This window comes from Notolepis coatsorum, assembly GCF_963971535.1.
Source record: "Notolepis coatsorum genome assembly, chromosome: 13".
Classification (NCBI taxonomy): Eukaryota; Metazoa; Chordata; class Actinopteri; order Aulopiformes; family Paralepididae; genus Notolepis; species Notolepis coatsorum.
The window spans coordinates 29378748-29406512 of record NC_140177.1 but is presented as its reverse complement, the minus strand read 5'-3'; the positions used below and the strand labels follow the sequence as shown (position 1 = coordinate 29406512).

Genomic DNA, 27765 nt, shown 5'->3' with positions numbered 1-27765 from the left:
AACAGTAGACGAGTCGTCTGATTTCCATATTGAAAGATCTCATTGACTTGAGGCACAGTCACCCTCAACAAGCTGCCTTGCCAAAAGGACTCTCGGTGTTTCATACTGCGTCGCTGCACCGCTGCTGTTTCGCGCGGAGAGTTCTTGGAATGCCAGCCCGTCACACTTGCGCGGCTCAACAGGTGTGATCTCGTATACATTTTTATTAAAGGTGCCGAGTAATTCATTTGAACTTTGTTTTTTAATTAAGCAAGGTTCTTTTGCTTATGATGTTCGGGTATCTTAAGTCATTCATCCGCACTCTGGATATATAATGTCGGGATTGTTCGGTGAATCTCCAAGGACGCTGCGGAAAGGAATTCTCAACTTTAGTCTGTGAGTTGAAGCTCATCACTAAACGCTAACGTGTGCAGGATGATGGGGCCGTCGGTACAGCTACTTCTCATTGCATTTCTGGGTAAGCAACTTTTTAAACACTTTACCTTGTTTTATTGAATGGTAATTCATGGCCCTAAAAATGTCCTTGAAATCAAAAAGTAATAACACTGACTTTATGAAACAAGGTTGTCAAGGAAATGCGTGCTGCAAAATCACAGTAGTCGACCAAGTTGATTGAAAACGCCATGGGGGATATGGAAACATAATATACAGTTTGGTCAATCCTAAACCTCAGAAGAAGCAATACACCACAATTAGACCTTACAGAGATTGCAAATTGTTGTAATTATTCTTTATTGACTGTGTGTGGATGAACTTGCCTGACATGTTCAGCCAGTTCAACTAACGATACTACAACAGACTCACAAAGTGTCTATAGCTACAGAAAGATTCCGTGATCTGAACAGCTCTGATTACCCCCCATTTTCAAGTCAGGTGCAGCTAACCTGGCTACAAATTACACACTGAGTTCCATACTTCCAATTTTCTTCCAAGTCTTAGAAAAGGTTATAGCATAATAATGAACAACATAGCCTATACTTGAAGGATAACAATCTCTTGCACTCAAATCTATTTGGTTTCAGACCCAAGCATTTAATGGAACTATCTAATTGCTATCTGCTTGAAAATATCAAAAGCTTTTTGGATAGGGTGTGGTTGGTGCAGTCTTTCTAGACATTAAAAAAAAAACATTTGACACCATCAATCATGACACCCGCTGTCCAAATAAAATAAAATGTAAAATGTTTATTTTCAAGTAAAAACATGGTTTAGTTCTTATTTACGAAATAGCAGTCAACAGGTCAACTTTGGTCATTCTAAATCTGAATGCCATGAAAGTTAAATGGGCATATCGCAAGGATCAGTTCTTGGACCTTTGTTGTTAGGCTTATATCAATGGCATCTCTAAGTGTTGCATAGGAGTTGGGCTACAAGTGTACGCTGACAATTTATTTGTTGGCGGCAAAAACACCTATTGCTGCAGCCAAACTAACAGATTTCTTGGGCAAGGTGGCACACTGGCTCTTCCTATCTAACAATGAATACAAAAAAGACTGTCTCTCATGTGCTTCCCAACCAGAAAGCTCCCAATCACAGACACTTTAAGTTTCAACGTGAGGATAAAAGACAATGACCTATAGAGACAGTACGGGATTTTAAGTCTAACTGGGAGTTGTTTTGGACACTCTGCTAAAGTTTGACAAACATAAATAAGTTAGTTAGAACTGGTAGAGCAAAACCTTGAGGCAAATCAGACACAGCTTACTGACCCATACAACATAAATGCAAGAAGGGAGATCCCCCCTTGAATGGCCCTTCTAAGGTGTCTCTCCTCCACACTGCCTGTGGAGCATTTTTCCCTATTGTTAGGTTTTAGTGAGTTTTTCCTTACCTTCGCGTGGGGTATGTCTGGGAGTGCTTGCATTCTTTCATTTATTTGCATTTATTTTAAATTTGTTGGACCTTATGTTGTTCTTGTTCTGTTCTTGACTTATTGTTATGTTTCTTCTTGACTTGTTTAAAGAAGACGTGTACGGCCCATGGGGACATTAACGTGTGTTGTTGGGCCTTACAAATAAATTTGATTTGATTTTGATTTGATTTGCAGTGATTTTCTCTCATCTCTCATACTGCATACGTTCTTGGTGTCAGGCATCATCCTCCGCCATTAAACCGCCATTAAAACATCCATTTTCTTAACCAAGCTAACAAAGTTATGGACTAGAAACCACTGAGATTTCACCATTGCAATATTCTAAGAAGTATAATCTTCTCAGTTTTGACAATTTCACGAGTTACTCCAACCTCACACTTACATTGCAATGTCTCTCCACCTATCTAGCTTCACCTATCTAGCTTCACCTATCTTCAACACCTTCTTAACCAGACCTCCCTATCCTGCCACTGACACCCCAAGTACACCAGAAAAAAGCTCTAGAATTAGACACGCAAAGACTTCCTTTGTACAAACTGCCTTCTAAATTAAAGGCACGACCCTCTGGAATTCCCTACCTGTCAGTTCAAAGCGGCGTCTGGATTTTAAAACGTTAAAACGTCCTGGTTAAACCTCGGCCAGGACTGTAATCATGACACCAACCAGTCATTAGTTGTGCACTTGGAGTTCACGCTGTAAGCGATTTGTCTCGTTTGATTTAATCCTCTCTTTGTGCGTTTGTTTGTGTGTGTTGTCATGGATGCTTGCTATTCTTGTTTTTTGATTATTACATGGTGCCGACTTTAATCTGTAACGTGTCGTTTTAACGGTCCCTTGAACCGCCACTGCCCGGCACCGAGGGGCCGCTGTTGGAAACGACCTCCGGCTTCTTCTGAGACTGCTCTCTATACTCATCCCTGACAAATAAACTAAACTAAATCACCTTCTTATGATGTCCCCCCTCCCCCGCGATTACAACTGCAGCAGGTCTAGGTGAAGTGTTTAAGCGACCTTAAGCAAGCTGTCGTCAGCGTACATGTGTGCACATTCCCTTTTAGTGCACCTGTTTACCACCGTGTGTGTGCACGCGTGTGTGTGTCTGTGTGTGTTTTTGTGTGTATGTTCTTCACTCAGAGGATGTCCTTCTTCCTCTCGTTATCTCTTCTGCTCTCAACTTAGCCCGATGTATTATATACTAGAAAAATATAAATTCTTTCGGCGAGTTTGCGTTATGTCAGATTGATGTACATTTGAGGAAGGGGGGGGGGGGGGGGGGGGGGGGCAATAAAAATGTAGCCTTGGGGCGTTCTGGGCAGATGAAAGAGTAGCGTGAGTTAAGGGCCACTTTAAAACGCTCTCTCTCTCCGGATGGAGCGGCGGTCGGAGGACTAGCGGATTACTGGACTGTAGTTGACCCGATCCATCTGCTGGCAGCCACGGGGGGGGGGGGGGGGGGCCGGCCGGCCTCTCTGGCTGCAGCCTCCAAAGGACCAAGTTGAGACCAAAAAAAAATGATATTTTGGAATCCACTTACCCTTAAGTGTGTTTAAGTGAATCTAACGTTCAATTAAGTGGCTCGTTATTGCAGCCTTTCCGAGCGGCAATAAAAATGTACTGTCAGGTCGGATTAGCGTGTGCTGTAAATTTACGGAGGGAAAAACCTCAGGAACATTTTGAACGCAGACCAAAACAGCGGAGTTGAAAAGGAAAAATACGTTTTAAAATGTTTTTACTCGCACAGAGCCGTGGGAGTGCTTGTGTTTTACCTTTTTAAAATATATGAATGTAATAGGCAGACCTGTCAGGCCCCAACCCGATACCCCATGAGGTTCTCCAAGGTTCTCCGAGGTCTGTAAACACACACTCAGGAGCCAGCTGGACTGACGGAATGTTTTATTCCGTTAGAGGATAAAGGTGCAGGAGGATTTGGAAGAGGTTAAACTGCGTGGCTTACAAATTGTCAGCAGCAGGGGTACATCTCTGGCAGCTAAGGGTCAGTGGCATTGTTTGTCAAATAGTGCCGAACTTGAGTGTTACACTCTGAGTGCATAGTAGTATAGACACATTAACAAGATAGGTGGTAGTATAAGTATAGTAGCATAGTAGTAGTAAGGTATGTAATAGTAAAAAGGTTAGAGGATTCGTTTTTTTTCCCACATATTGTTTGAAGAGGTGTGTTTTTTGTCACGTTCTTATGCATTCTTATTTCTTATGCATTATATTTGATAGTGTACATGGTTGTTCTGTATGTAAAGAGCATTTATTTGGTCCATCAATCCCGTTTTCTGTGAAGACATGCAGTAAGACGGTAATAAAGTTATTATTTAAAAATGGTTTACACAGACACTCAAAGAAAGTAAACGTTTATTTGAGGTTCTTCTGTGCATTGAGGGGCACAGAAAAACATTAAAGTGATTCTCCTCCTTTGTCCCAGAGAGAGAGAGAGAGAGAGAGAGAGAGAGAGAGAGAGAGAGAGAGAGAGAGGTGCTACAACACACTGGTGGCAGAGTTCTGGTTCTCTCTGTTCTCAGCTTGTCAGGGGTCCCAGGGCTGTTACCTCACCGGTGGGTAGCAGCCAACTGGAAATGTTCTCAGCGGTTTTAGAGCTTTGGGAGTTTTGTGGGCGCTTTGATTTAGATAGAGGGCAACAGTTTCAGGGGAGAGAGGAGGGAGAGGGACCAGAAGGCCTTTGAGTACGTTACTTGGCCTCGTTGGTGGCTGAAGCTATATAATGAGGGAGCAAGCCAAAGCAACTCCCAACCCCCCCCCCCTCTCTCTCTCTCTCTCTCTCTCTCTCTCTCACACACACACAGACACACACACATGCACATGCACACGGAAAATGGAAAATATCTACTGAGCGGTTATTTTGTGGGGGGAAATGGGAAGGATTCTTTTGAGTAACGTGACTTATCATCCTTTGACGACATCTTTGTCAAGTAATATATTTGCGTTTCATATTGGTGAAAGTCCCAAAAATAAGTGTGATCGGGAGTCGAATTAGCAATGCTTGTGGTGGTGGTGTGAGGTCACTCACCGCTACACCAAGCCACCCACCCTGTTGCACACACAGCCACCCACCCTGTTACACACACAGCACATCCACCCTGTTACACACATAGCCACCCACCCTGTTGCACACACAGCCACCCACCCTGTTACACACACAGCACATCCACCCTGTTACACACACAGCACATCCACCCTGTTACACACATAGCCACCCACCCTGTTGCACACACCGCCACCCACCCTGTTACACACACAGCACATCCACCCTGTTACACACACAGCCACCCACCCTGTTACACACACAGCCACCCACCCTGTTACACACACAGCCACCCACCCTGTTACACACACAGCACACCCACCCTGTTACACACACAGCACATCCACCCTGTTACACACACAGCACATCCAACCTGTTACACACATAGCCACCCACTCTGTTACACACACAGCACACCCACCCTGTTATACACACAGCCACCCACCCTGTTACACACATAGCACATCCACCCTGTTACACACACAGCACATCCACCCTGTTACACACATAGCCACCCACTCTGTTACACACACAGCACACCCACCCTATTATACACACAGCCACCCACCCTGTTACACACATAGCACATCCACCCTGTTACACACAGCCACCCACCCTGTTACACACACAGCACATCCACCCTGTTATACACACAGCACATCCACCCTGTTACACACATAGCCACCCACTCTGTTACACACACAGCACACCCACCCTGTTATACACACAGCCACCCACCCTGTTACACACATAGCACATCCACCCTGTTACACACACAGCACATCCACCCTGTTACACACATAGCCACCCACCATGTTACACACACAGCACATCCACCCTGTTACACACATAGCCACCCACCCTGTTACACACACAGCACATCCACCCTGTTACACACATAGCCACCCATTCTGTTACACACATAACCACCCACCCTGTTACACATCAAGCCACCCACCCTGTTACACACAGCACATCCACCCTGTTACACACATAGCCACCCACCCTGTTACACACCAAGCCACCCACCCTGTTACACACACAGCACATCCACCCTGTTACACACATAGCCACCCACCCTGTTACACACACAGCCACCCACCCTGTTACACACACAGCAATACTATGATGGTGCACAGTGTTAACAATGTCACTATTAGGCGAGGCCATGATTCCACTGATAGTGACTCACTGCACCCCCTGCTGCATCCAATAGAATCCACAAATAGTTAAATAGTTGTACCTTTCTACTGTGTGCACTTTGTAAGGTTGTTTACTCTCCCTGTGTATCACAAGAATGTGATGTGTGTTGGTATCGGATGACAAAAAGTTCTGTGTTTTTTTTGTGAATAAATCTCATTCCGAATAATTCCGTCCAATCGTCATATGTGAGGAGAAAAACTCAAATGTAATGTACAATTTAGCTAATTTATTGCATTAAAGTTCTTCACTCATTTAAATAAAATCCTAAAGAGCCATTTCCCTGAACATGAAACATCTGTTAATGCCGGGGGGAGAGAGAGAGAGAGAGAGAGAGAGAGAGAGAGAGAGAGAGAGAGAGAGAGAGAGAGAGAGAGAGAGAGAGAGAGAGAGAGAGAGAGAGAGAGGAGAGAGCGAGAGAGCGAGGGAGAGAGTGAGGGAGCGAGAGAGGGAGAGAGAGAGAGCGAGGGAGAGAGAGGGAGAGAGTGAGGGAGCGAGAGAGGGAGAGAGAGAGAGCGAGGGAGAGAGGTAGAGAGAGGTAGAGAGAGCGAGGGAGAGAGAGGTAGAGAGGGAGAGAGCGGGGGAGAGGTAGAGAGCGAGGGAGAGGTAGAGAGAGAGAGAGAGAGAGAGAGAGAGACAGTATAAATTAATACTGTACACCGTCTTATCTTCTGTGACTCAGAAGGCTATTTTCATAACATCCCAGTGTTGTTTTATTGCACGTATCGGCTCTCTCATGTAATCCAGTGTGGCTAATTCTTCAGAGGGTCTCCAGGTTTTGGCCACAGTACAGGGATATCTGCTGGCCCCAACTCTGAATGGCTGCCACTTCTCATCTCCCTGTGCAATGAAAATCCTGTCCCAAAGCCTATATAACTCCACATGAATGGTTAATCTTGATGGAAGTGTTTTGTGTGTGTGTGTGTGGGGGGGGGGGGGGGGGGGGTGCTGCTTATATTACTCTACTTGTGAGGATCAGTTTGGGGTCTAGTCATAAGATGTGAGGACATTTTGACTGGGTCCTCACTTAAAAATAGGCCATTTTAGGGTTAGGGTTTAAATTGAGGTTGATATTAGTTCAATCAAGGTTAGGGTTAATAATATTAGGGTTTGGTTCAGATTGGCGCATGCATGCAGTGGTGAAGGTTAGGGCCTAGGGAATGAATGTAGTCAGTAGTCCTCACAAGTAGAGCAATACAAGAAGTGAGTGTGTGTGTGTGTGGGGGGGGGGCTGCGTTCATGTGTGTGTGTGTGTGCATGTGTGTAAACTAAAGTCATAAATATCCCCATGGAGCAATTTGCTAAGTAGTCTGCAATCAAGGCATAAAAACACACTGTACACAAAAAAACACACAGACCACCATACATTATGTTATACATTATAACATTACAACATGCTCAGTGAAACGACACGTCCGGTATTCTCTACTGGGTCATGTCATGCTGTTAATCTGTTTTTCTTGTGTTTTTTTCTTGTATTTTTCTTCTACCTTGATTGCTGGCTGCAAGAACGCCGAACAAAATCCCCCTCTGTGCTAATAAATGTGTGTGGGTGGAGCGGGTGTGTGCACGTACGTGCCATGGGTGTATATGCAGCACACGCCACGCATGCCTCTGTGTGTGTGTGTGTGTGTGTGTGTGTGTGTGTGTGTGTGTGTGTGTGTGTGTGTGTGTGTGTGTGTGTGTGTGTGTGTGTGTGTGTGTGTGTGTGTGAGAGAGAGAGAGAGAGAGGGAGGGAGAGAGTGGAGGAGACCTACCTTGAAATTCACCTGCTATTAAACCCGCGCTGGTAGGTGACCGACGAAAGCCCTGGTGAGGCTGAAAGTGTGTTTACGTAACGCGCCTCTGCAGGTTTCCTTTTTAATACACACACACACACACACACACACCTACACCTACACACACACACACACACACACACACACACACACACACACAAACACGCACACACACAGGTGGTTTCTGCTCTCATTGTGAAAACAAGCTGTTGGCAGTCACTCAGGGTTTCCCCTCTAGTCCAGGCTTTGCTGCAGGTGCAAGAAAAGGCTAAACATACACACAGAGACACACACACACACATGCACACACACACACACATGCACACACACACATGCACACACACACACACACAGAGATTCTCACACATGCAGCTAACTGAAAATCCTGGTCTTTGATATTAGCACGGCTTCAGCCAACAGTGCAGCGTTACTAATGACAGCAGCTGAGCGGGGAGGGGGGGGGGGGGGGGGGGATCATGTGTGCTGGCTGTCCAGGGTTTCAACACACACAGGCCTTTGACAGCCCGTGTGGGGATTGTCTCGTCGGGCTAAAACAGCTGAATCTATAGCTTTGTTCTCTTAGAGCTTTGGGTTATTTTTCGAATCAGATGTTTTTTTTTTTTTTTGGGGGTTTGTTTTTGTCCCTCCTTCGGGGTTATTAGTGTCAAATTAAAGGCAGCCCCCAGGTAACCCCGCAATGGAATATCCGAGAGGCGAACTGATATTGCCAGGCGGGTCGCGTCTGATAGAAAGGCATTCAAGGCCAAAGTCTTCATATTTCAAGGTAGATTCTGATGATATTGCAGTATTATATGTAATAAATCCCCTTTGGAATGTGGGCCTTTGAAGGCTTTTCTTTGGATGCCGATATTCCTCACTTCAGGGTTTTGAAAATACTTTAATTTCCGATATTTTATCCCTGTAAGCTCCGCTCCCTGATTGCGGAGGATATTGCAATATCACGTGCTGCACGTGAGGGCAAACCTCGACAGGAAGGCAACTGAATATTTGTATATGCTGTGTTGTTTACATCCTTTTGTTAACCCACCGTTCAGCCTGTGTTCTTCTGCTGCCTTGTGGGATTGTGTGAACTCCCAGTACGGCCTGGTGAGAGTTAAGAGTTCTGTATCTGTGTGAGCCGCTCCTTTTGTCACGTGAATCGAGTACAACATAGTAACTCCATACATGCCAGGTGTTACAGGTCACTGGTAATGCCGTAATCCCTGGGCGACGACGATGACGAGAGTTAAATCGACTAAATCAAATCCCTCTAACGACTTCAAAGAGGTCTCTAGCGGAATGGAGCTTCAGACCACAACAGTCCCAGTGAACTTTCACATCATTAGTTTAACCGTTTCGTGTAAAGAGAGGAATAAACGGCAGCGGTGATACAGTTGGCGTTATGGTTCCACTGCCCCTAGGGGGCGCTCCCTGCTGCAAGAGAGGTTACAGTATGACGGCTACAGGAAAGATGAGACATAACGGCAAACTAACCTGAAGAGCAGGGAGCACTGAGAACCAAGCCCCCATTAGGACAGAGTTTACAGATGCAATACCCTCAGGGTGGTTGTATACAAAACAATACACAGCAGAACCGAAGGAGGTGGTGGTGGTGGTGGAGGTGATGGAGGTGCTGGTGGAGGTGGTGATGGAGGTGGTGGTGGTGATGGAGGTGGTGTGGAGGTGGTGGAGGTGGAGGTGGTGATGGAGGTGGTGTGGAGGTGGTGATGGTGGAGGTGGAGGTGATGGAGGTTGTGGTGGTGGTGGTGATGGAGGTGCTGGTGGAGGTGGTGGTGGTGGAGGTGGTGATGGAGGTGGTGTGGAGGTGGTGATGGTGGAGGTGGTGATGGTGGAGGTGATGGAGGTTGTGGTGGTGGTGGAGGTTATGGTGGTGGTGATGGAGCTGGTGGTGGATGTGGTGATGGTGGTGTGGAGGTAACAGCAGCAAAGCAGTGACACAACATCAGTGTACAGAGAGAGGAACGGGGAGGTCTTTAAATAAACCGTGCAGGTGGGATGAAGTCACAGCTCTATACATGACCTGACAGAACTGCATACCTGACCTCACTTTAATTAACTTAGCATTTTATTACATTTCTTTTGCTAGAACGATAGTTTCATCATCTTCTATCAGGATATAAAAATAAATAAAAGTAGAGTCTAAAAAGCACGCTTGTTTAAAGAGCAATACAGCTCAGTTGATTTCTCCTGGAATTTACATGACTGTGTCCTTAATTGTCATGGGAAGCGCACCCCCCCCCCCCCCCTGCCCCCCCCCCCTCCCCAGAGAGGCTGACTGGTAACTGGAAAGTCACTGATTTGATCCCCGATACCGACAGCATGGTGTATCCTAGTTGTGAGGTAGCAGCTGGAGGATGGCTGGTATTACATCTATTTGTGCCCCACCATCTCTGCCAAAGTGCCCTTCAGCAAGGCACTGAACACCCAAACTAATCGGGGTACTGCTCTGCGCTCTGACCTCTCAAGAATTGCAGATATGTGTGGGGGAGCTGTGTGAATGTGAGTAGGAGAGATATGCGGAAAGACAAAACAAATCGTATTCTCCTCATAAGATTTGCATGTCTGAGAAGCTTAACTTGTTTTGTACCTACATTTACACTAAAATCCTAACAATCAGCAGCATCCGGCATATTTATGCGCCTCAAAAGACTATGTTGTGTTAAATACTCCCCAAATTTAAAAAACAAGACCAACTAATTCTCACTCCTGCCTTGTTATCGTGGACACTGATAAAAGTCTTTGAAGGTTGGAATGTCTGATGACTTTCCCATGTAACCACAGTGTCCCACGGCTGGGTATCAGCAGAAGTAAAGTCTTGTTATCGTCTCGTTCTCACAGGCTGGGGTGAGGGTTCCTCTCTGCACTACTCCGATGCCAGGTCCAACCGCCTCTCCTCCCTGGAGAAGAGCTTCGGCCGACCGTCCAAGGACTCCCAGTGCCAGCACATGCTGAAGCATCTCCACAACGGAGCCCGCATCACCGTGCAGATGCCCCCGAGCATAGAGGGCCACTGGGTGTCTACCAGGTAGGTACCGGGTGAATAGATGTAAACTAACCTTGACGTCTTGTCAGGCTTCCAAGTTGGGAGAGACTACGTGAACATACCCAGAATGCCTTGCAGTCCGCCGAAGACCGAAGATGCTTTTAACACATGCGCACTATTGTCAATCATAGTGATTTAGTGACTTTGTGATTATACTAGACTGACACTTAAAGATAAAGGCTATATTACAGAGTTGTCTTACTACTCGTCTCTTGCAGGTCTCAAACTGTTTTAACTTATAATGTTATTATCAGCAGATCAGGACTAGAAGCACGACTGAAGCCAAGCTATCTAGCTAGCCACTAGCATACTAATAAAATAGACCCATTTGACTGTAGTAGCATGTGTTAGTTGGACAATGTTACAGTGATTTTCCATTTGATCCAACACAGCATCGGAAACCAAGTGGTAACGCTAGAGACTAGCATGCTATGTATGTATCTTGGCTTTGCTAACTACAGTCAAATGGGTTTATTTCACTAGCATGCTAGTAGCTAGCTAATAATAATAACTGGACTTTGGAGAAGTCTTTATTCGGCATGCAGGCAGACACACACATGCAATGGGCGGCACACACACAGGAACACATGCAATTAGTTGGGTCGTCGATGCGATTGAGTCTCTGCACTTGACCCATCCCGTCGTCCTTCCCCCCAAGGGCAGCCGGGAGCAGATAGGGGCGTCGGCGTGGGGCCGCGCCCCGGGGACCAATCCAAGTGCTCCTGTCCGTCTTCGTCAGGGACGTGACAGCGTTAGCGATCTGTTGTGCATGTTTTTCCATTGGGTTTCTCTTATCGGTGGGGGGGGGGGGGGACCCTTGCGAGCACTGGGAGAACATGCAAACTCCACACAGAAAGGCCTGGGAGATACCCCACCTGGGTAACTGGCATCATGGAAACCTGGTCCCCAAGCAGGAATCGAACCCTGGACCTTCTAGCTGTGAGGTGTTAACCACTACACCACCATGCCGCAGCTCTAGTAATGTTACAATCACAAAGAGAGTCTATGACCGTAGTATACATGTGTTAAAATGTGTTAGTATTGTAACATGATGTAAAATGTGGATATATAATTGTTATTCGATTTGTACCATAGAATTATATGTTTTTACACGTTTTATGTGTACAAATAATGCAAAATAATAAAATAAATAAACAAGTACCTTTTTTATATAGAATTTACATTCACATACAAATAAAGAAAATAAAGATGCAACATTCTGGGATCCCTCCTTCCATTTGCTAATCAACCCAAGACAAGCAGGAGGGCCACTGACCTTGACCTTGAGGGCCACTGATTTGACCCTCGTGGCCTGCCTATGGCAAAACTACCTTTTTGGACAAAAGAAACCTTTAAATAGTTCATGATGTGTGTTGCCTAGCATGTTTATTTATTCCCCCTGACTACCAAGGTCTAGAGGGAACACGTTCCAAAAGCCCAAAGCCTGGTGCACTATTGTTCTATTGTTCTAAGGATTCTAAGGAAAACATGTCTTAGTCCTCAGAGACAATCACTCACATTGATATAAGCAATAGAACACTGTAGTAGGCTGTAAAAATATGCGGAGGGACTGACGTTGTGACTTTCCATTTTCTATCCTATTTCAGATATCAGATTTCACATTCTGCACCCATTTCAGGGGCTGTCGGTGGCAATTCTGTCCCGAGCCCCTGCTAACTTCCCAGCCTGGTGGAAACCGTTATCAGATTCGATTAGATTCAAATGTATTGTATTATTCAGCACAAGTACAGTACAACGAAAATATGTTTGTCATCCAACCAGAGTGCAAATGTAACAGTAACGTGCAATAGTAATATAGAATGTACTGGTGATTAAACTGGTTATAAAATATATAAATGAGTACTAATGAGTGTAGTGATAATCAGATGTGAGTTGTAGTATACATATATACAATGATACAGGTATAAAGACACTATGGTAGTAAGTCATACTGGTCAGAAGTATAACTAGTAAGAGTAGGTAAGGGATATGTACAGCTTTTCTTTTTTTTTTTTTTTTTCTTTTAAACATTACACCATATTATCTATGTATTCCTAAAAAGATCTACCTACTTTTAGCATTTTGCATTTCGTTTTTAGCATTTTGTACATTTTAGTTTTGTATATTGTTATAGTGTTTGGTATTTTGTATGAAGCACAATCTCAGGAGGCTCATACAGAACAAAGCATTTCACTATAATGTAATGTATGTACCTTATAATGTATAACAAATAAAACCAAACTTGAACTTGAAACTTGATATAGATATAGTATCTACAGGTATGTAAAAAGGATTATGTGCAGGTATGTACTACAGACAGATGTGGATATCTTATATCGTATATCTTGTATCTCATATCTCATATCTTCTATCTTGTATCTTCTATCTCATATCTTCTATCTCATATCTTGTATCTCATATCTCATATCTTCTATCTTGTATCCTCTATCTTGTATCTTCTATCTCATATCTCATATCTTCTATCTCATATCTTGTATCTCATATCTCATATCTTCTATCTTGTATCTTCTATCTCATATCTTGTATCTCATATCTTCTATCTTGTATCTTCTATCTCATATCTTGTATCTCATATCTCATATCTTCTATCTTGTATCTTCTATCTCATATCTTGTATCTCATATCTCATATCTTCTATCTTGTATCTTTTATCTCATATCTTGTATCTCATATCTCATATCTTGTATCTTGTATCTTGTATCTCATATCTTGTATCTCATATCTCATATCTTGTATCTTGTATCTTGTATCTCATATCTTGTATCTCATATCTCATATCTTCTATCTTGTATCTTGTATCTCATATCTCATATCTTGTATCTCATATCTTCTATCTTGTATCTTGTATCTCATATCTCATATCTTGTATCTTGTATCTTGTATCTCATATATTGTATCATGTACCTTGTATCTCATATCTTCTATCTTGTATCTTGTATCTCATATCTTGTATCTCATATCTTCTATCTCATATCTTCTATCTTGTATCTTGTATCTCATATCTTCTATCTTGTATCTTGTATCTCATATCTTCTATCTTGTATCTTGTATCTCATATCTTGTATCTCATATCTTGTATCTCATATCTTCTATCTCATATCTTGTATCTTGTACCTCACCACCGCCTCTGTCCTCCAGCTGTGAGGTGAGGCCCGGCCCGGAGTTCCTGACGCGCTCCTACCGCTTCTTCCCCAACAACACCTTCCAGGCGCACCAGGTCTCCTACGGGGACAACCACTGCACCACGCCCACCTACACCCTGGTGGTGCGGGGCCGCCTCCGCCTGCGCCAGGCCTCCTGGATCATCCGCGGCGGCACCGAGGCCGACTACCAGCTCCACCGCACGCAGGTGGTGTGCCACACGGCCACCGTGGCCAAGGAGCTCAGCCAGAGGCTCAACCTGAGCTGCCGCGGCGCCGTGAAGGGCAAGGGCCCCTGGGAGCAGAACGTGGCCTACGACCTCTGGAGCGAGGAGGGCGGCTGCGACTGCTCCCGGGAGCTCAACTTCGCCATGCACGAGCTGCAGCTGCTGCGGGTGGAGAAGCAGTACCTCCACCACAACCTGGACCACCTGGTGGAGGAGCTGTTCCTGGGGGACATCCACACGGAGCCGGCCCAGAGGATGTACTACCGGCCCTCCAGCTACCAGGCCGCGCTGCAGAACACCAAGGTCAGTGGCTGCCGGACGCCTTGGGGCAGAGCTAAGAGAGAGGGGCGATGGCACAGCTGTAGTTGGGGGACCATTCTAGTATTTCAGGGCACGTTCTGGCCTCCAGATAATCTAGGGATGGTATAATGGTCCTTCGGATGAGACGTTAAAGAACCCAGGGGCGCCTATCGCAAAGAGTAGGCGGTTCCTGGGGGGCCTTTCCTGGCCAAATTCCCAATCAGGTCTCTGACATCAAGGCCACCTAATCATCCCTCCGCCCTTAATTGGCTGATATCAATCCCTGTCTCCTGAGCCGTTCAGCCATTGTGTAGCGTGACGTGTGCCTGGTGCCAGTGTATGGCAGCCGTTGAGCCTGCGTAGCCCAAGGTTGGGTGCTACCAGTGGTGGTGAAGGAGGCAATTCCCACCCTACATTGTAAAAAGCGATTTGAGTGTCTAGAACAGCGCTGTATAATTGCAATGACGGGGGCAACAGTGGCTCAGGACGTAGAGCGTCGTCTGGTAGCCGGAAGGTTCCCAGTTCGATTCCCGCTCCTCCCGGGCAGCGTATCGAAGTGTCCTTGAGCAAGACACTTAACCCCTAACCGCTCCCGATGAGCAGGTTGGCACCTTGCATGGTCGCCTCCACCATCGGTGTGTGAGTGAATGGGTGAGAATTGTAAAGCACTTTGGATAAAATTGCTATATGAAATGCACCATTCATTGATAAAAAGATGCTCTGTAGGTAATGGGAGCAGGAGTTTCAGTACGAGACCACCAGCTCTCTCACTCCACCAGATACATGTCGGTCCAGCCGCCAAACACTCGAGGCTGGACCATGCGCCGGTCTCACTCTGTAAAAACCAAACACCTCCGCCGATGGAAACACGAGTGACTCTCTGTGTACATAACTGATCTCCATCTTCCAAATCTAATATTGAAAAAGAGAGCGTTCGTCCGCGATCCACGCAGCACGTAATTTCTCTGTTTACACTGTTAAGCAGCCGTCGTCCCCACGGGCCGAAACCCAAGAGTGATGTTACAGTGATCACCCTTTACGGAGAGATTACACCGAAAACCCTCTTTTAATTCCGTCTGTCTAAATAAACTGTTATGGTTTGTAAACAACCCCAACAGCACGGCACAGACAGGTAGTTCAGAGTTAGCCAAAAACCAGGGCGTATTTATTTACAAAACAGAAATGAGCGAAAACAACAAAAAAGCACAAGGGGAGAAAATGTTCTTGGCAGAGTTGTCTGCGGCTCTGCAGCTCGTCTTCAGAGCAGAGACGGCACTGTGGCGTTGCGCCTCTGACTCTGCGGCTCTGCAGCTACTTGACGATCCACTCTGGAAAACAGAGAGAGAGATAATGTCAACAAGACGAGCGAACGGAATACAATGCAGTCCAGAATTGTTTATCTGAGTCAGTAACAACAACAAGCGGCTCCTCTTCAGTGTTACCCAAACACACAAAAAACAGAAAGGTCCCAAGTCCAGGAAAATGCGAGAAAAACAGAGTATCCAAAAAAAGTACGTTCCAAAACTCACCAAGGCGCAATTGCGCAAAGCGGTCTATGAGGCAGAGATCCAACGGATGGCAGAGAAAAGCAACAGCGGCGACTTCCATAGACGTCCTGGAGAAAAACAGACGAGGTACAACACGGGAGGAAACAAGCAGCAGCCAGTGGTAATCCAAAACGACCCGACACAGAACGTTAGGAACAAGTATATAAGGGCTCCACCGAGCTGATTAGAACTCACTTCAGGTGCGCGAAGGTAATTGGTACCTTGAAGCGTGCGGAATCGGACCAATCCTCACATAAACAGCCATTTGTACGGTGGGTGGATGACGGGGAAGCTGGGTATCGCGGTATCGCAAACAGAGTGCGGGGTCGGGGAGCCCTGATCAGACAAGCTCCCCTGCTGTGCAATAATGACCAGAGCTGCACCCCCTAAGCCCCTCTGGCCGGAGAGGCGCAGTGTGAAACCTGGCCTATCTCTGGCAGCGATAAGCATGTGGTGCTCCTAGCCTAGGATCTGGAATCATGAGGCCTTATGAATTATTCCGCAGAGGGCAGACCAGGTCTGATTTCATGCCTGGAGCCGCATCAAGAGTTCTGAACGCTCTCGCTCCCTCCGTTTCCCCCTGGACTCGACTTGACCTGGGCCTGCGGCTGTTTTTTTAACATTACAGTACATGACATTTTACATACAGTAAAAATACATCTGAATTTGCAATTTGTGTATCAGTCATAATAGGAGCGTTCCAGCAAGCTTAGGATTGATTTGTAACTGAATCACATCTGCATTGTGACACTTCTTTACCAAAGTGTGTTACTTAAGAAACAAAATGTACACGTTTATGTCTTTATGTCAACAGTGGGACAAACTAATCATCAAATTAATTTGTAAAAACTGTTTATAAAAAGGTTTGATTTTCAATTATACAACAGCATTAACCCATTCTCTGCCACCACTTTGATCATCCTAAACCATCCTCTGCCAGCGCTATTTGTCTATGGAGATGTTCACCTTCTTTGCAGGGCTAGCCTATAACTTTTTAAATTGTATTGCTAAATTGACATTACTATGGCCCATTCAACATCAATTATCTATCGTTCAGGATGTAGGAACGTTTTACTTTTTCATTCACACATTCATACTAAAATACCGTCGAGAGTATAAATATGTTTTTATTTTATTTTTTTATATTTTAGCATTTTTACAGCTTTTTCATGGTGACGCAGGACCGACAGAGGAGAGGGCGAACGGGAGGAGAGGTGGGGAAGACATGCGACAAATAACGTTGGGTGCTGGGATCGAACCCGGGTCGGCCGCGTAGGTGCGCGTGGCACTATGGTACGCGCCACAGGGGCGCCCTGTATAAATATGTTTTTATCGTTTTCTGCAGTATTTCATAGAACGTGAGATATAGACATAAATGCATATATTAGATTATCAAATGCAGTTTGATACCGATCCATGCTATATTAAACATTTCAACTGTACATGGTCCTAAACGTCATGACTGATCATCTGCGGGTGAACGGAGGGGGGGGGGTCGTTTATAATTCAATGACCGACGTTAAATGATTTATGTAGTATGGGTGATATATTGATCAGAGCAGTTTTTATTGAAAATGATAAAGAAAAACGCCGAAACTCACGTCAGTCTCCTCGTAGCGTTGGGCGATGAGAGTGGAGCAAACAGATCCCAATTATGTGATGTTGATCGATGCGATCCATTTCCAGTTTGTATATTACTAATACACGTCCAAATCATGTTGATTATTGAGTTATGGCAAAGATCCATATCCACAGTGTCTGTATTGAGCCCCGGGACGATAAACGAGTGGCCGGACGAAATTAGGGGACGGACCGAGCTCCAACGGGCACTTCCGGTTTGGCAACTCGCCGATCGGCCACCAGGTGGCGGTATTGAAGCGTTGCAGAGTTGTGATGGCTCAGACAGCATCAGCCAAGACTCCGTGGGTGAAATATGAATACCATGACGAAAATATGAAATATTGATCTCAAACACGCCTTGCGGCGTGATTGGCAGACAACGCATGGCGGAGAAACCCGCCTTAACACGTGATTAGCGGAGAATGGGTTAAGGGGAAATGGCAATAGAAAAGGTCTCAGTCCTTTTTTGCGCAGAATGCAATCAGCAAGGCTGTCTATTGAGGTTGTTGTAATGGGTTCTTTTTTCAGGCTCCGATCCATTAATGTTTAGTGGTGTGCCCGGGCCTGGTCACAATCCACAGCATCCAGCGGTGCCAGCCTGTTCATTTGTGGTTGTTGGGCGGATCAGTAGTGATGCAAGAGCAACACATGAACTTAGTTTAAAAAAAAAATGTAACTTCTGTTTTCTCCATTTCCTGTCCCTGGTTAACTACGACATCAGTTAGTGAGAATAACAACTACATCAGTTAGTGAGAATAACAACTACATCAGTTAGTGAGAATAACAACTACATCAGTTAGTGAGAATAACAACTACACCAGTTAATGAGAATAACAACTACAACACCACTACACCAGAGGAAGCTCAACAAATCATGTTAAACCCAGATTCGGCTCAAACAAGGGACTAAACACGTTTCGCAATTATGCCACAACAATGTGGAATGCCCTACCCAAAGCTGTAAAGGAATGTGAATCCCTGCCCACATTCAAACCCGCTCTTAAAGAGCACCTACGGGAGGCTGCAATTCGAAACTGGCCACCGTAAATGCCCAAAACCCCCACCACCTCCTAATAGACAGTCTCCTCCCCACGCATGTATATATTCCCTCCCCACCGTATGTATATTTCTCTCCCACCCACCCACCCCCTCCAAATGTACAGTCCCCTCCCCATCATATGTATATACTCTGTCAGGATCTAGGGGTAACAGTACTGTATATTTGAATACCGTTTATGTCACAAATGTATCAGTACTAAATACCTATATGTCCCTATGCCATAAATGTCATGTATGTTGTGTATGTCATAAATGTCTATATGAATTGAAAATGGGGGACCCTGATGGAAACAAGACAAACGTCTTTCTCAGGTCTGCATCCCCTTAACAATTGTATGTATTGAGCCGTACTGTATTGTACCCATTCTGCAATCTGTTAAATAAAGTTTTCATTCATTCATTCATTCATTCATTCAACAGTTAGAGAGAATAACAACTACATCAGTTAGTGAGAATAACAACTACACCAGTTAGTGAGAATAACAACTACATCAGTTAGTGAGAATAACAACTACATCAGTTAGTGAGAATAACAACTACACCAGTTAGTGAGAATAACAACTACACCAGTTAGTGAGAATAACAACTACACCAGTTAGTGAGAATAACAACTACATCAGTTAGTGAGAATAACAACTACATCAGTTAGTGAGAATAACAACTACATCAGTTAGTGAGAATAACAACTACATCACTACAACAGTTAGTGAGAATAACAACTACACCAGTTAGTGAGAATAACAACTACATCAGTTAGTGAGAATAACAACTACATCAGTTAGTGAGAATAACAACAACCACATCAGTTAGTGAGAATAACAACTACATCAGTTAGTGAGAATAACAACTACACCAGTTAGTGAGAATAACAACTACATCAGTTAGTGAGAATAACAACAACTACATCAGTTAGTGAGAATAACAACTACACCAGTTAGTGAGAATAACAACAACATCAGTTAGTGAGAATAACAACTACATCAGTTAGTGAGAATAACAACTACATCAGTTAGTGAGAATAACAACAACTACATCAGTTAGTGAGAATAACAACTACATCAGTTAGTGAGAATAACAACTACATCAGTTAGTGAGAATAACAACAACTACATCAGTTAGTGAGAATAACAACTACATCAGTTAGTGAGAATAACAACAACTACATCAGTTAGTGAGAATAACAACTATGACAACCATCCGCTATCTGTGACACTATTTTGCAAGGGCTTAGCACCGCCCAGGATGATTGTGATTGGTTAAAAAGAACACCCGGGATGTTTTATCCCCCTATAGCGGAATGATAATAGGCTCAGCCAGACCTCTCAAGCCCTACCACAGCGCTAACATAGTGTGGAGAGAGGTATGGCTATGCGAGACAATTTTGCACATAATCTCACACACATCCAAAAACTCTAAACTCTAAAATCTTGCACACATTCATTTAGTTTTACAGTTATTGAGAGTAAATGAGTTAGATTATGGCCACTGGTGATGTCATCGGGGACACTGAATCCTTGTGTTGTGTTTAACTACAGCTCAATTAAATGATGATCATCTCTAGACCATTTCATGGTGCTGTAATTAACACAATGATTCAACATCCCCGATATGACATCACTGGTGGCCATATTGAAACTAATTTACTCTCAATAACTGTTAAACAAATTTAATGAGTGAGATTATGTGTAAAATAAATCTGCAATTGTTCTTTTTTTTTGTGAAGTGCTCCTTTAATATTGATTCTTGTTATGAAGGCTTCTGTGTTCATGCATCAGGCTGACTGTGAGTCTACAGTAATATATAATAATGTATTGACCTTGTCAATCAAAGTGCCGATACCATGAGTTGAGGGGGGGAATCCACAGAGGACCAGTGAGGTGTCTAGGAATGAAGCCTGTTTTTTTTTTTAGGACAGTCGGCATGTCTATGTTTTATGGGCTCTTTGGTTGGAACATCTTTTCCACACATGCAACCGCCCCGCAACCCCCCCTCTTTTCTCTCTACATATAATATCCCTCTCACATACTGACTGTATACAGTCACACATGCAACGCCCGCCAACCCCCCCTCTTTTCTCTCTACATATAATATCCCTCTCACATACTGACTGTATACAGTCACATGTGCACACACATACAGTCACATGTGCTCATGTACAGTATGCACGCAGCCATGCACATGTGCACACACTCACTCACTCACTCACTCACTCACTCAACCCCTCACACCAAGGTCACTATGGATCCACGCTGGAGTGATTTCTGCCGAGAGACATTTCATTTTTCCTCTTCCTTTTATGATTCAGCTTTATGTTTTATTGCCCCTAAATCTCATGCAAGCATAATGGTGTCTGGGAAAAAGCAAAGAGTGGGTTTTAAAACGTGCGACCGGCCGCCAATAACAAATCCCTTCCCCGCTCCCCGGAGCTCCGTCCTTGGGACCGGTGTTCCTGGAGGGAATATGAATGAGGCCCGAGTCGCCTCCCCGGACAGAGACCTCCAGCTGTCGAGACCGTCTTCACATGTTAGAGACCTACAGCTGTCTGACGAGACCGTCTTCACGTGTTAGAGACCTACAGCTGTCTGACGAGACCGTCTTCACGTGTTAGAGACCTACAGCTGTCTGACGAGACCGTCTTCACGTGTTAGAGACCTACAGCTGTCTGACGAGACCGTCTTCACGTGTTAGAGACCTACAGCTGTCTGACGAGACCGTCTTCACATGTTAGAGACCTACAGCTGTCTGACGAGACCGTCTTCACGTGTTAGAGACCTACAGCTGTCTGACGAGACCGTCTTCACGTGTTAGAGACCTACAGCTGTCTGACGAGACCGTCTTCACGTGTTAGAGACCTACAGCTGTCTGACGAGACCGTCTTCACATGTTAGAGACCTACAGCTGTCTGACGAGACCGTCTTCACATGTTAGAGACCTCCAGCTGTCTGACGAGACCGTCTTCACGTGTTAGAGACCTACAGCTGTCTGACGAGACCGTCTTCACGTGTTAGAGACCTCCAGCTGTCTGACGAGACTGTCTTCACATGTTAGAGACCTACAGCTGTCTGACGAGACTGTCTTCACGTGTTAGAGACCTCCAGCTATCTGTCAAGACCGTCTTCACAGAGACGTCCAGCTGTCTGACGAGACCGTCTTCACGTGTTAGAGACCTACAGCTGACGAGACGAGACCGTCTTCACGTGTTAGAGACCTCCAGCTGTCTGTCGAGACCGTCTTCACAGAGACGTCTAGCTGACGAGACGAGACCGTCTTCACGTGTTAGAGACCTACAGCTGTCTGACGAGACCGTCTTCACGTGTTAGAGACCTACAGCTGTCTGACGAGACCGTCTTCACGCGTTAGAGACCTACAGCTGTCTTGACGAGACCGTCTTCACGCGTTAGAGACCTACAGCTGTCTTGACGAGACCGTCTTCACATGCTGCTCCGGGGAGAGCCAATGAAAGTGATTAACGGCCGTTTCTGTGTTGACGATACCTTTTTATTATGAATGTGGGAGCAAATGAAAGTGAGTCCCAGGGCTGCTGCTCTCTCTGTGTGTAAACAGGCTGATGGCCACGCTGCTGCTGCCGTGTGCTGCTGTCCTCATGGCTTCTCCCCTCTCTGTCAAGATGCCCTTTCCAGCGTATTATGTGATCAGACTCAGGACATTCTGGAACCTCGTCTGGGTTTCCGCCACTCTCTCTTCCTCTGAAGAAAACCCTTCTTTTACCTCTCAAGAGTTCAAAAGTCTTTTACTGTAAAATAATATAATCCTTTATTGATCCCCTTGGGGAAATTCAGGCATCATAGCAGCATGGGGGAGGGGGGAGGTACAAGTAGGAGAAGACATACAGGTACAGGTCACAGAATTATAGTACAGTGGAGAAGTGAAAATAGAATAAAAAGTCAAATATAATTAACTCTGGACATGCGCATATGGGCAACAAGGTGCGAGATGAGGGTATGTATGCCCTCTCAGTTATATTTGGTAATGTGGCTAATGTTTGCCTTTACTGATTTTAAATTATCTGAATCTGAATTGCTTTATTCACCGACGTTGGTATACATCAGAATTCTGTGCTCACATACAACAGTCTAACAGGACAACTCACATGGTACATAATGTAAAGCACACTGACATAAACAACACATAGACTAGGGAAAGCAACATATGGACTAGGGAAAACAACACATAGACTAGGGAAAACAACACATAGACTAGGGAAAACAACACATAGACTAGGGAAAACAACACATAGACTAGGGAAAACAACATATAGACTAGGGAAAACAACACATAGACTAGGGAAAACAACATATAGACTAGGGAAAACAACATATAGACTAGGGAAAACAACACATAGACTAGGGAAAACAACATATAGACTAGGGAAAACAACATATAGACTAGGGAAAACAACACATAGACTAGGGAAAACAACACATAGACTAGGGGAAACAACATATAGACTAGGGAAAACAACATATAGACTAGGGGAAACAACATATAGACTAGGGAAAACAACATATAGACTAGGGGAAAATGACTAGAGTAGCCGAGTGAAGCTGGCCAGGACGTTCACGCATCCGTGTTTCAACAGTGGGGAGTCAGTTAGGGACATTCACTATTGTATAGGGCTGGCAAAGTTTCACTTGAAGATTGCACTTAGTTGCATATATTATAAATGTCTCTTTGGGCCTCATTGTTTATATGTTCAAACAGGAGCCTTTGTTCAGCAGAGAGGTGGTCCGCATCTACTTCCATTCATGTGTGCTATCCTAGGTTAGCTTGCAGCCGGATAGCTTTCTACTGAACACACAGAGAGGAAATTGGTATCTTATCTTCATGTCTGAGTCTGGAGAAGACAGTTAGCGCATTTCCCATAATGTTGGCGTGTTCCTTTAAGGGGAGACGGCATGCAGACCTGAGGGGGGGCACCCGTGTTAGTGACTAGATTTGACACTTGTTGTTGCCATAACTATTGCTCTTCACGTCATGAACCCTTTCCTGTCTCTTCTCACGTCTTAGAACCACGATCACGGCTGCATCGCCTGTCGGATCATCTTCCGGTCCGACGAGTTCCACCCGCCCATCCTGCCCCCGCGGGCCGACCCGACGGTGGGTCTGTACGGCCAGTGGGTCAGCCAGCGCTGCGAGGTCCGGCCCGAGGTCCTCTTCCTCACGCGCCACTTCATCTTCCACGACAACAACCACACCTGGGAGGGCCACTACTACCACTACTCCGACCCCATCTGCAAGCACCCCACCTTCAGCATCTACGCCCGCGGACGATACAGCCGGGGCCTGCACTCCACCCGCGTCATGGGCGGAACGGAGTTCGTCTTCAAAGGTATGATAAGATAAGATAAGGTATTCCTTTATTGATCCCCCTTGGGGGAAATTCAGGTGTCAGAGCATGAGGGAGGGGGAGGGGAGGTACAGGTATGGGCAGGGTAATAGTAGAACGACATAAATATAGGCAATAGAATTAGATATGAATATAAAAATACGAGAAAGATAAACAGTGTAAACAATATAATGAACTCTGAATATAAAAATAATAGTAATTTGGTAACAGTCCTCCTATGTATTAAAATCAAAGTCCTGATTTACACGACTCACGTTTGTCGTAACGGGGCAGCCAATTTGGTCTTAGTCAACCTATATTTTGTTAGTTGATTTGACTTTTTTATGCTTTTTTTTCTCCACACGGAATGGGTTATTTCCTGAAATATGATAAGCACATCTCTGGTCAGCACTAGATCTAAAGAGGTATCTCTGCCTGATTGCATGTAGGAAACACAATGTCCCCATTTTTGGGGGGGCAGCCCGGCTGTCGGGAGATTAAATAATATTAAATATATGAAATGTTTTTGTATTTGAGTCTTTGTTTTTTGCTGGGCTTACCGGGAGCTTGGTGTGTCTGGCTTGTATGGAACGTATGGCACGTAACGGAACCTGCAAGAATTTTAATTGGCACGCAAGTGCAGCCACCATTTCAGTGTCACTATGTGTTTTTAGTAGACGTAAAAAAAGTCTTAAATGTAATTTATTGAAACCTGCAGAGACCCTGGAGAGGTCTTTCTGCCTGATTGCATGTGGGAAACACAATGTCCCAGATTTGTTGACAACGTCCTATGAATATTAGACGACTACGAATGTCTAAACGGGTGAATGAATAGATCCTTTGAAACTGATGACTTGAAAGGAAGCAGCACAGCTAACCCCCCCCCCCCCCCCCCCCCCCCCCGCACCTCTAGTGAACCACATGAGGGTGAGGCCCATGGATCTGGCCACCACCTCCCTGCTCAACGTCTTCAACGGGAACGAGTGCGGGGCGCAGGGCTCCTGGGAGGTGGGCGTGGAGCAGGACGTCACCCTGACCGACGGCTGTGTGGCGCTGGGCATCCGGCTGCCCCATACCGAGTACGAGCTCTTCCGCATGGAGCAGGACGCCCACGGCCGCTACCTGCTCTACAACGGCCAGCGGCCCAGCGACGGCTCCAGTCCCAACCGGCCGGAGAAGCGGGCCACCTCCTACCAGATGCCCCTGGTCCAGTGCTCGGCGAGCAGCCAGCGCTCCGACGGCGGCCTGGGGAACGACGTGGACGAGCCCCAGCGGCTCAGCAACGGCTGCGGGCGGCACAGAGGCGGCCGGAGGGACGCGCCGCTGGTCCTCGCCTTGCTGGTCACACCTCTGTTCCTCTGGTTCCACAGCTAGAGAGGCGAGACACGTCTGCGGCCTCTTTGTACATAAAGACTTGGCGATGATGAGAGCGTGGATTACAAGAGAAACTCTGACAGCTTGTTAACACGACGCACTTCACGCACCCCCCTTTTCCTCCTTTCTGATGCCATGGAAACGTGGAGGGGTCAATAAGAATGAGAGGAAGTGGAAAACGGTCTCGCTGATGTGTGTTTCCTTGAACTCCTTCCCCCGTTTTTTTTTTTACCAAAGACTTGACACTGCTGCACCACAATAACTGCACTTTAGTAGAGCGGATCCAAAGGTCTGAGATGTCTCTGTATCCACCACATCAGACACGAGAATATGTTTTATACGACATATTTACACAATATTGAGCTATTCCTTGATACCGCAAGTTGATGTGATGCATTGAAATGTTATTCTCTTGCAAAGTTGCAATGGGTTATGACAACGAGCTCCCTATTATCTCACGAGATACGCTTGAGGGACATCAGAAGATATGCTTCAGGGACATCAGAAGATATGCTTCAGGGACATCAGGAGCCAGGGTTTAAAAAGGGAAATACAGTTTGCTTTCAAGGATGTCATTTCTGTAATATAGCTTTGCCTCGATTCGATGTGTCTGTCGGTAGCACTTCTGTCAGCCTTCTTCAATCAGTCCCACGGACAAACACGACGGTGTCCATTCTGGATGCAGGAGACGTCGTAGGCCTCGGTCGGCTTCACAGAGGCTTTATATCACCGATGTGATGTGACGACCGCATGCGTTTCTACTATGGAATCGTCCAACTAGTATAACTTCACTGACAATAGGGAGGTGTAGTCTGACATCACTTTAGTGTCCCGTGCGGTCCACCCGTATAGGGATTTATCATTTGGAAAATGTATTATCGGCTATTGTAATAATTCTGCCTCATGAACATTGGCAAGCTTTCCATTTTTGCACAAAATGTGTTCCCTTCTATCACTAACATTATTGTTTAAGCATTTTTGGTTGAAATAAAGTTAGTTATAAGGTTTTTAATTTGTACTTTTTTAACATTAAAAAATAACTACACTTACCAGTAGAATGCACGTTGTTCAGTGCTGTCGCCTAATACAGCCAGGAGTCCGCTGTGGTGACGTCAGTCAGCAGCGCCAAAGTGAGTGTAGTTCCTCAGTGAACGAAAACATAAATGTTATTTAGCTACTTTTACGATGAATTGCGAATTTATTCATGTTGAGCTATAGATTGTGGATGAATACACACAGAAAGGCACACCATGCCAATGTTCGTGCTTTATTTGTTTTAAACGAGACCATTTAGAAACGGGTCCATTGGAAATACATTGCTACTTCAAGAGGGGGTGGCCCGCGCGGGAAACAGCAATGACGTAACCACTACACCTCCCTATATGGAGCACAATCCTGCTCGCTGAGCACATTCTGAAGACGTTGTACTTTACTCCCAGACACATGTCTTTTAACTGGATACATGTATAAAGATTAAAGATTTGATAATGTTCTTCATCGATATGTTGTGTGTCAATTGTTCACAAGTTATGTTCAATCATTGTATGTTCTTTTGCATTGAGGGTAGCATGTGTTGTACCCATGTCTGATACAAAGTGTTAAAGGTGCTGTATAGATAACATTCATCCACTAGATGTCGCACTAGAGAATAGAATAGAAATCATCCTGAGGGAAATTTGGCACTTGATTGATTGATTGATTGAAAACTTTATTAACAGATTGCAGAATGGGTACAGTACAGTACAGCTCAATACATACAATTATTAAGGGGATGCAGACCAGAGAAAGACTTTCGTCTTGTTTACTACAACTCGCTCACAGTAAACATTTAGGTAGACAGAACAAAGTCACGAATAAGAATAACAAAAAAATTGCCTATGAATAAAGAGTCAAATAAGCCTAAGAATAAGATAATAATAATAAAGTACGGTGCGGGATTCACATTTCGTATGTTATGTATAAACATTCTAGTATAAAATATACAGGAGTCTACAGTAAGTGTCAGTGTAGAACACCAGCATGTAATTTATTCCCCCACGTGGGGGAATGAGAAGTAGGGACACGTAACATGTAAACAACATTCATTTTGGACCCACACATTATTATTTTTTTGTGATAAATCCATTAATCAAGATTTCTTTTGGGGTGGGGGGGGGGCAATAC

At 45.0% G+C, this 27765-nt stretch overlaps 1 protein-coding gene across 1 annotated transcript; it reads left to right on the top strand.

Annotated features, from left to right (window-relative positions):
* Positions 1–27765, top strand: LOC311238742 (protein APCDD1-like). Its single transcript, XM_084326914.1, has 5 exons — positions 1–457; positions 10763–10949; positions 14127–14658; positions 23910–24231; positions 25142–27765. The coding sequence occupies exons 1-5, from the start codon at positions 415–417 to the stop codon at positions 25600–25602; spliced, it is 1545 nt and encodes a 514-aa protein (XP_084183040.1). The 5' UTR covers positions 1–414; the 3' UTR covers positions 25603–27765.

Coding starts and splice junctions, on each gene's coding strand:
- LOC311238742 (XM_084326914.1), top strand. CDS start 415: ATGATGGGGCCGTCGGTACAGCTACTTCTCATTGCATTTCTGG. Junction 10,950..14,126: donor GGCCACTGGGTGTCTACCAG/GTAGGTACCGGG, acceptor TCTGTCCTCCAG/CTGTGAGGTGAGGCCCGGCC. Junction 24,232..25,141: donor AACGGAGTTCGTCTTCAAAG/GTATGATAAGAT, acceptor CCGCACCTCTAG/TGAACCACATGAGGGTGAGG.